Source organism: Cajanus cajan, chromosome 5 (genome assembly GCF_000230855.2).
Source record: "Cajanus cajan strain Asha chromosome 5, NIPB_CcT2T_4, whole genome shotgun sequence".
Taxonomy (NCBI): Eukaryota; Viridiplantae; Streptophyta; class Magnoliopsida; order Fabales; family Fabaceae; genus Cajanus; species Cajanus cajan.
Genome location: NC_138521.1, coordinates 50909408 through 50919452, shown reverse-complemented (window position 1 = coordinate 50919452; position 10045 = coordinate 50909408). Strand labels below are relative to the sequence as shown.

At 32.7% G+C, this 10045-nt stretch overlaps 1 protein-coding gene across 3 annotated transcripts; it reads left to right on the top strand.

Moving 5' to 3' along the window:
• The first annotated feature begins 302 nt into the window (after positions 1–302).
• Positions 303–9953, top strand: LOC109814912 (putative amino-acid acetyltransferase NAGS2, chloroplastic). Of its 3 annotated transcripts, none has more exons than XR_014434090.1 (10): positions 303–742; positions 4188–4275; positions 4470–4678; positions 4855–5006; positions 5795–6212; positions 6604–6701; positions 7733–7844; positions 7956–8120; positions 9395–9467; positions 9651–9729. XR_014434090.1 is itself a non-coding variant. In XM_083075337.1 (10 exons), the coding sequence occupies exons 1-10, from the start codon at positions 371–373 to the stop codon at positions 9802–9804; spliced, it is 1836 nt and encodes a 611-aa protein (XP_082931463.1). In that variant the 5' UTR covers positions 312–370; the 3' UTR covers positions 9805–9953. The 3 variants fall into 3 exon arrangements, 2 of the variants coding, with proteins under 2 accessions (XP_082931463.1, XP_020235032.1); XM_083075337.1 differs by having other exon boundaries at positions 312–742; positions 7956–8115; positions 9651–9953; XM_020379443.3 differs by lacking the exon at positions 303–742 and adding an exon at positions 3312–3808 and having other exon boundaries at positions 7956–8115; positions 9651–9953.
• The last annotated feature ends 92 nt before the right edge of the window (positions 9954–10045 follow it).

Here is a 10045-nt window from a genome sequence, read left to right as displayed (position 1 = left end):
ATAAAATTTTTTTACACTGACAACCAATCATATATTTTAAAAGTGTTATGTCATTTGCTCATTTAATCAAATAAAAATAAAATAAAATAATTTAAAAATATAATTAGTTGTCGGTATAAATATGTATGCACGATTAACTCTTACAATAATCACTGTTAAGAACATCATATGTCTATTGACATAGAAACTGGGCTCAGGATATTATGTTTATTTCTATTGTGATATATTTATACCTTACAACTCTGGACCAAATAATTAACTCTTATTTTTGTCCTTCTTTCTTCAGTTCCCCAAAGGCATTGATTTGAGTGGCGTCACCAGCTGCTGAGGTAATACTAGTATAGTTTCCCCTCCTGATCATCTCCCGGAAATGCATCTGCACTCTTTGCTGAAACAAAAAATCTTGGCCCGTGTACAAGACAACCACATGGGTGCGCGCTGTTATTGGAAGCCACCTTTGATGTCTCTCAAAAGCCGTGGAGAAGATTGCCTTTCCACACTATGTTCTCATCATAGTGTGAGGTTTGGTTGCGTTTCTGGGTCCAAGTTGCTGAAGATCAGAAAAAAGAAAGAGTTTGCGGCCAAATGCTGGTGGGCGTGCGGGGAGGTGGAATCAGATGAAGAGTTTGTGAAGGTTATGCGGCAAGTCCAACCTTACATGTCTGTGCATAACAACAGTGTTTTTCTTGTTCTTCTGTCTGCAGAAATTGTTGCTAGTCCTTGTTTGGATGTCATTCTCGAGGTACACTTCTCCCCCCTCAATTCAATGATGTGCATGCCAAAATTTAAGGGTTAAATTCATTATTAATTCTTAATTAATTATTAGAATTAGTCAATTAGTAGTCAGCAGAAAACTTTTTTTTTTTCTTCCTATTTTCTTGTGTTTTATTCACTCACTCACCCGACCAAACAGGCCCTGACTTAATTAATAGAGATCAAAATCAATTTATATTTACTTTTTTAAATGTGAAAAGCCTAATGCATTGATTACATTAGTAAATTGATGCCTACCTCCGAATTGTTTGGTCCTGTAAATTTGATTCGACGTGTTGAGTTCAGAATCAAAATAATTGCAAAAGTTAAAGTTTGAACTTTGAATATTGGTATCCAAAATCCAACTTGCTCGTGAAGGAGCTTTTTGCAGCGTTACATTCCTTGTATTCCGGAGAGATATTTTTTAAGGGTGTTGGGAACAAGGATTTTGCGTCATTCTATATGCATTTCTGGTGGCTACAAGCCAATCTCTAGCCTCTAGGACATAATTTCCGATTAAAAGTGTCTCTTTCATAGTATATGGTGAGTTTATAAGTTTATTTAACCGGTTTATTAACTTGCTCAAAATAAATTTGTTTGGGATTTAAATTTATTTTAAACGTTTATATTTTATTTTCATGAGATAATTAAATAACTTATAATTTATAAATTCATTTACTTACATATCATTTTTTACTCTCATTATTGATAAATATGTTATTTTATATTAATTAATTAGTTTATCAATTAATTTTATTAAACATGTTCAATTTAATCAATTAATTCATAAAAAAAAATATTTTTCAACTCGTAACTTATAATTTAATAAAAAAATTTAACTAGTTTATAAAGTTTTAATAAGCTTATAAGCTAAAGTTTTACCAAACATGTCTTGAATGTTGTGTTTGAGAAATAGGAAAAGGGTAAAAATTAGATTTTTATATAATTATTAATTGTTTTTATATTACTTTAACTTTTAAATCGGGATAAGCTATCCCACCCTTTGAGGTGCCTCCAACCTAGCGAAGAGATTAGTCATTGCTATCGGCAGTAGATACTCCAGGGACGACCCAAAAAATCGAGATGAGTTTGTTTTTACAATATATTTTTTTTTTATTAAGGAGGGATTCGTTTATTTCAGGAGTAAACATATTTAGTCTTATTCCGTTCAATAATTCACATTCTACATCAAATCTCAATGATGCAACCGTTGAATTTAAAGTTCTTAATGCATAAATCAAATCTGTAATTTTTTTTAAAAATTAAAATTATTTAATATTTTATTTCATTAATTCAATGGATGGATAATCATAAAATCACTTTATACGTTGATTTAAATTAATGAAACAAAGTATCAAATGATTTTTAAATATTTTAAATATTTACAGACATGATCTATACATTAAGAACTTTAAATTCAATGGTTGGATTATTGAAATTTGATGTAGAATATGAGTTATTAAATAGAGTCGGTTTGTGTAGACTTACACCTAGAGTAAATAGATTTCTCCTCTTTTTTATTATGTTATAAAATTTAAGTAAATGTTAAATTTAAAGTGGCACATGCACAAATATAGTTGCTAAGGCTAGAATATGATTTTAGTTTCAGTAAAATGAGCATGTTTTGATTTTGCTTCTTATAATTTTTTTTTGTTTTTTTTCTTCTAAAATTTGAAATTATTGTTTGTGTTCTTACTATTATGTGTTCATTAAATAGTTACATGATCATCTCAAGTAATATTCAAAGTTGTTCGTGATACTTCATATGCATGTGAATACAAATGTTTATAATGAGTTGTGAATACAAATGTTTTATTTATTTTGTTTATAAAAAATGATTGTAAAAAACCTATAAATAAATAAAATTTGTTTCTAAAATTAGAAAACTATTTTTGAAAAAAAATTAGACAAACATACGCTTAGTTTTTTTAAGAAAATATTTTAGTAAAATATTAGAGAAAATATATTTACCTTCCTTGGGCTTTGTTTGCGTTAAAAATAAAATATAAAGAAAGAAATATAAATGATAAAATAAAGGGGAAAAATAAAAAATAAAATATATGTTGTTTGGATTGACAAAATTAAGAAGGAAGAGAAATAATTTCTCTATTGATTTCATTCCAATTTTATAGTGAATCTCATTGAAATAACTTCATTTATTCCAATTTCTCTCTCAAATAAATGGTGAAAAATTAGTATTTCTGTTATAGTTTTCTATTCCCAATTTTTTTGGCTCTATATCCATCAAAACAAATAAGTAAAACTAAAGATGTCAATTTAATCCTAAGCTAGTTCCAATTTATTTTAATCACAGTAAATTAGCCTCGTTTTTTTTTTTTTTTTTTCAACTCGCCTTGCAAGGGCACTTAAAAAAAAAACAACCCACACAACTCACTAAGTAAGGGACTAAGGGGTATAATCATTGGATCCATCATTTTACTTTTTTTATTTAATTATTTTTACTTAATTAATCAATGTGTGGAGAGAAAATAGTTCATTTTCTTAGGTGCTTTAAGTATTATTCTCATATCATAAGTTTTACTTGAGTATATAAAGCTTTAATACAAGGAGGTAGTACACTGCAAGTGAATGTGTTGATGTTAACCAATGAATCATGAATCCCACAAAATCGAAAGAAAAAAAAATAAAGAAAGAGGCACACTAACAGTATTGGCGGCTTCTTTGAGCTGTGGTGAAGCAGAGCAGTCCCATGGCGGCTTTCTCATGGAGCTCTCGCGCATCCCTTCCGAGCCTTCCCAAATTCTCCTACCGCCGATTCCATTCCCATCCACACCAAATCAATGTAACCCCTAAATCAATGCCAAACAATCCCTTATCATCATTAACCTCAACCTGCAAACGCTGCAACGTGTTCAGCGAAGAGTTCATCGGAGGCGTGGCGGAGGACGAGGGTTACAGCTCCATGGACGATAAGCTCTTCGTCCGTTGGTTTCGTGAGACCTGGCCTTACCTGTGGGCCCACCGTGGCGCCACCTTCGTCGTCATCGTTTCCGGTGAAATTGTCGCTAGTCCATTCCTGGATCCCATTTTAAAGGCACCTCCGAAATTTTCAGCTTCTTCTAATTGCCTCTTTCAGACATGAATAAATATATATAAAAAAAAATTATTATTTGTTTTAGTACGAGGTATCTAGCCTGCACGAAAGGATTTGAGATAATGAATTAATAAAGTTCGATTATATGTGATGGAGAGATTAGTTAGTATCATCATAGTCTCAGATCATATAATAATTTCTCCGAGGAAACAATCTTACTCAGACTGGACATGACTATTGTGGGCGACAAAATTCTTTTTTCAATAATTTAATCATATATAAAATTATTATTTATTTTTTCAATAGAGAAAAATAAATATTTTCTATTTACTGGCATTGTTGGATTAATCCCATATTTAGATATGTAATGTGCGTGCAGGATATAGCCTTCCTTCATCACTTGGGAATCCGGTTTGTTATTGTTCCGGGGACCCATGTGCAAATTGACAACCTTTTGCGTGAGAGAGGTGAGTCGTACTTGCATCACAAGGAAATGAAATCATCATGGTTTGAATTTGTATGGGTGCTAGTGGCTAATTTACTCAATGTAGTGAAAGTGACAGATTTTTGTGATCTTGTGCTGTTACTTGCCAAACCTGCTAGAGAGAAATGAAATTTAAGCTAGTGTGCATGGGCATTGACTAGTGATGTTATTTTGTAGGGTGCCAGCCTAAGTATAATGGTACATATAGGATAACTGATGATGAGTCTCTAGCAGCTGCAATGGAAGCAGCTGGGAGAATAAGGTTGATGATTGAAGCAAAACTTTCTCCTGGGCCCTCCATTTGCAATGTCCGACGACATGGTGATAATAGCCGTTTGCATGAAGTTAGTGTTAGTGTTGCCAGTGGGAACTTTCTTGCAGCCAAGGTTTGAATTTTGTGATTCTGTTTTTTCATACAATATGGAGAACTTGGTTTCTTTCATTTCCCTTGTTCTCTTGTTGCAGTAATGATGACATTCTGATGGTTTCCCTCTGTTTTTTTTCTGTTTTCTGCTTCTGTTATTGTGTTAGAGCAAGTCTTTTGAAATTTTTTGTTTGGCAGAGAAGAGGAGTTGTCAAAGGAATTGATTATGGATCAACTGGGGAGGTTAAAAAAGTAGATGTTTCTCGCATGCGAGAGAGGCTTGATGGCGATTGTATTGTTATTTTAAGCAACTTGGGCTACTCCAGCTCTGGAGAAGTATTAAATTGCAAGTATGTTTTAGAATCCCTGATGATTACTTTTTACAACTTAATACTTCTTGTGTCCTTTCTAACATATATTCTGTTGTTATAACATGTTTGTACTTTTTGATTTTTTAATCTGCTAGTTTAATGCTCTATTATTGTCTATCATAGAAAGCCTCAATATTTTATGCCTTTCATATCTTTTATTTGGGAGGGGGGGGGGGGGGTGGTCAGGTATGGCCCAACGATAAGGTCATTGCATTGTAACTAGGTCACATGTTGTAGTCATGGTTCAGCCTCTCCTCCCAAGGGAGTATGGCTGTCTACATTTGACCGTCCTCAAACCCTGTAATGGTAGAAGCCTACTATCTATCTTCAATATCAATTATGTTTTTATATATATATATATATATATATCGATATCTTGGGGAAAAGTAATATTTTTTTCAAGGCTAGCTTTTAAGGATTGGAGTCAGGCATAGATCGAAAGAAGCAGCTCCATGGAGAATTTGTGTTTATATAATAAAAGCATAGAAAGTTGGTTCCCAGCGAAACAATAAAAAGAGAGTTTTTATAAGGTTTTACGCTGTAATTTTAGCTCATAAAATAGTTTATTCTAGAACTTGATATCTTGTGGAATACAAAATACTGATATAAGTTTTTAAATAACCATTTACTTATGTGAATCAGATATACACCTGTGTCAATGTGTTTAATTTATTTTTCTCTTGCATGTTGGTATATAGTAATTGAATGTGATCCAACAGAGGAAAAATAGCTTATCAATGGATATTGATGAATTTTGTTTTCTACAGTACTTATGAAGTTGCAACAGCTTGTGCCTTGGCTATAGGAGCAGACAAGCTTATATGTGTTATAGATGGTCCGATACTTGATGAGAGTGGCCACCTTATTCGTTTCTTGACCCTTCAAGAGGCAGACATGCTAATTCGTAAACGGGTTGAGCAAAGTGAAACAGCTGCTAACTATGTGAAAGCTGTTGATGAAGAAAGTTTCAACTCTCTTAACAATTTTAATGGGGCAGTCCATTCAACACAGAATGGAAAACCATTTTCAGAATCTCATCAGGCTACCTTTCATAATGGTGTTGGTTTTGACAATGGTAATGGCCTGTGGTCTGGGGAGCAAGGTTTTGCTATTGGAGGTCAGGAGTGGCTAAGTCGAATGAATGGTTACCTGTCAGAACTGGCTGCTGCAGCCTTCGTTTGTAGAGTGAGTTGATGATTCAACTTTTCCTTAATGTCATTGGTTATTTAGGTGTATATTGCCTTAGCACCTCAAGTCACTAAAAGTCTGAGTTTTATTTTTGTTATCTTTTGTTATGTTCAATCATGACAGACAAGTCCATATGGACCATATCATTATATTAAATTAAAAAAAATAAATAATAGTCCTTAAAGATTTGTCAAGTGATTGATTTCTATAAATATAATGGCATCAATGTAAGATTTTTTTGAGAAATTATCTGCTTTTGCTAATCATTTGTCCTATATCACTGCATGCTTAAACTGAAATTCCTTGAGAAATTGCTTTTTGAAATAAGATGACATTGCTTGAAATTCCAGTTATATGTTGCTAATAATATAACTCTATCGTTTGACAGGGTGGTGTTCAAAGAGTTCATTTGTTGGATGGAACTATTAGTGGAGTTCTATTGTTGGAATTGTTTAAGAGAGATGGGATGGGAACAATGGTAGCTAGGTATGCAAACTTTGTGCTCTATATCTGGAATTTTTTTTTCTTATTACTATGAAATATTGTGTACTCATTGGTAACTAATTGGGGAGAGTAAGAGCAATATGTGGCGTAAGTTGTATCCTTCATCTGTTCATCCAATTGTTCTGTTTTTTTATTTTATTTCAGTTCATAATGTTAATAAACCATAATTTTAGTTGTTATACCTGTGGATTTCCTTTTGGAGTCATCATATTGGTTATACCAGTGAGATTCACCCGTTTGTAATTTTAGGTGCTAGAGAAAAGAAATACTGAACAATACTTATTTTATTGAACTGAAATGGAATTCCCAGGCTTGTATTAAAATGATACGACAACCTGGATAGTGGATATCAGAATTACAATGGGAAATTCCAGAGGTCTAGTCCCTCCCAAAGTTCCAACTAATCTCCTGCCTATCACTTCTCTACCTACTCATTCCCTTAATATTTCTCCCAGAGATACTCCTATTTCTCTCTCCAAATTTTTATCCTTGCACGCCCTTCATTTTCCTTCTTTCATAGATTCTAGTTATTTGGGGGTTCTATTACTATGATAAGCTGATGGTTGCATGGAAGTTTGATAATTTTGAAGGTTGTAAATATATGATTTGGATCTCAATACCATTTGTGAGCATTCCTTTTTTATTTTTATTTTATGCTTTTTAATGAAACCATTGATTATATAAAGATAGATGATTATATAACGATAGAGGATTTAGTTAAAATAACTAGCCGAGTGTTAAAGAGCACAAGCTTATTGAATTCTAACATGCCACAATTGTCATATCCATGAAGAAATTTTTTGCGTGCTTTTATTTTCAAAACCCAAAAATTAGAACCAAAATGATGTTCATAGGGTTTGCAATGCTTCTGCCTACTAACAATAAACTATGTGTGGCAAATTGTTGTTGGTGTTATACATTATTGATGTCTTTTTCTATTTTTTATCTAGTTTTGATTTTCCATTTCTGAAAACCTTTAATCTTTATATGCTTGCCTTCAATTAATTTTGCAGTGACCTTTATGAAGGCACCCGGATGGCTCAAGTAACAGATATTTCTGGAATAAAACAACTTATCCAGCCATTGGAGGAGTCTGGCATATTAGTTAAGCGGACTAATGAAGAGGTTTGCTTAACTTTGCTTGATATCTTCATAGCTATTGTAGAGGCCATATTGTTTCCTTAACTGGTGATTTTCTCAAGTAGTCTCATACATTTGACCGTTCTTTGTTTATAGCTTCTCCAATCGTTAAGCTCCTTCGTTGTTGTGGAAAGAGAAGGTCAAATAATTGCTTGCGCTGCACTTTTTCCTTTCTTTGAGGAGAAGTGTGGAGAGGTTGCTGCAATTGCAGTATCTCCCGATTGTAGAGGTCAAGGACAGGGGGACAAATTACTTGGTATGGTAATGCTATATTTTTGCTTTTGTGAGTTGACAATTCTTCTGCTTAATTGATGGTGAATCAGTGATTAATAATTTGTGGAATATTTTGAAACTGATTTTTCATAGTTTATTCTAAATTCATATTGAGCCCTATAGATCAGATGAACCTGTACTGAACTGTCAAGACCATGAGACTGCACATGGTTTAACAGGTTCATCCAGTCCAAGGTTAATATTATTGTGCTGAAACCAAAAGAAAGGAAATGAAGATTCAAACTTCAGACCTGTCATTAGTTAGGGTCCCTGAAACCATCTTTCTGATAACGGGCTACTGACCACATGAATTGGTATTGAACTGTCCAAGCTGTTCACGGGTAAACAGTTTCAACCTGTCCAAGTCTAATATTGTGTTAAGCTATTAGAGAGGAATGAGGATTTAAACTTCAAATCCTCTCCAACACTATCTCAAGTTTGGCATTTTCTTTTGATGCACATTTATGTATAGTTTTTGAGTTAAAACTATAAAACAAATTGGCTTGGATTCATGCTTACCGTGGATTCAAATTAGTAGTTACGTATTATGAATTTATCTCAAGTTATTAATACTTTCATTTTATAACAAATTATATAGTACATGGTTAATTTATGTAATATAATACAGTTTCTTTATTTTATTTATACACTTATGTGTGATATATTTTTCTAACATATTGCTATATACATGTCATATAATATATGTACGCAAATGAAACCCTGGTGTAGCCTTAAATTTCTCACTTTTCCAATCCAATTTTGAAAACATTGTTTAGGGTTAAGTAGGTAAGTTTTGGGAAGTTCATTTGTAAGAATAGAAAATGTCAACTTATAATCATATTACATTCATTTTCTTGATAATGCCTTACAAGGGTATTTAATTTGAAGGCTTAAAACCAATGACGTCTCTTTCTTTCTTTCCTTCTTTTTTTTTTGCTTGTTGGCTTTGAAAAGTAGGAATCCTACTAGGCATTTTTTTTAAGTATTATACTATTCCTACTGTTCTTGACTAGTTCTTTGAGCAGTTCTGATTGTACTAGAAACTGTTTGCAAATATTGCAAATCAAAGCATGAATAATTTTAATGGTGAATTGTTTCTAATTTCATCCAGAAACTAGTTTTATAGTGTAGTGTGAGGTCATGCATGGTGAAAACACATTTTTGAGGAGCTGTTTGATTATAATCTTTGGTACTGTTGCTCTACGGTGGTGCTTTTCGCATGTTGGCTGATATCTATTTAATTTTATGATCAAATGTAACAGATTACATAGAGAAGAAGGCTTCATCTCTTGGATTTGAAATGCTTTTCTTGCTCACAACTCGTACGGCAGATTGGTAAGTACCTTCCTCTTTGCAAATCAAACATATGTCAATATATTTATCCAGAATCAATGGCATTTTGTGCTTTCAGTGGATTGTTACTTACTGCATACTCTCTATATATTCTTGGATGTTTCATATGGTTTGTTAACTCTATGAATGCTTTTCTAAAGACATGGATTCCCAATTTATTGACAGGTTTGTGAGGCGTGGATTTTCCAAATGTTCAATTGATTCTATTCCTGAGAAGAAAAGGAAAACAATTAATCTATCCCGCAAGTCTAAGTATTACATGAAGAAGCTTCTACCTAATAAGAGTGGAATTACAGTTGGTAGCAAATTTACTTCATAGTAGCGCCTCTTTTTTTGTCTCACCCTCAAATCAATTAATGAATATTGGTTTGCTAGTTGTTACGTATAGATGGACTGATAGTTTGTTCTTTTGTATCTTTAAATCAATATAAAGAAATTAACACAGGAGAACAGAGCGTATTACATAAAGCATGATTCACAAAGTTACTTACTTAAGCAAGCTTTTACTACAATAGGGCTCTTGGAGCTTTGTAAATTACAGAGACTTAAAGCTTCAATCG

What these genes read in the sequence shown, in the direction of transcription:
- LOC109814912 (XM_083075337.1), top strand. Translation starts at nt 371, where the DNA reads ATGCATCTGCACTCTTTGCTGAAACAAAAAATCTTGGCCCGTGTACAA. An exon ending in ATGGGAACAATGGTAGCTAG is followed by an intron (nt 6,702 to 7,732) that starts GTATGCAAACTT and finishes TTAATTTTGCAG; the next exon opens with TGACCTTTATGAAGGCACCC. An exon ending in ACAACTCGTACGGCAGATTG is followed by an intron (nt 9,468 to 9,650) that starts GTAAGTACCTTC and finishes ATTTATTGACAG; the next exon opens with GTTTGTGAGGCGTGGATTTT.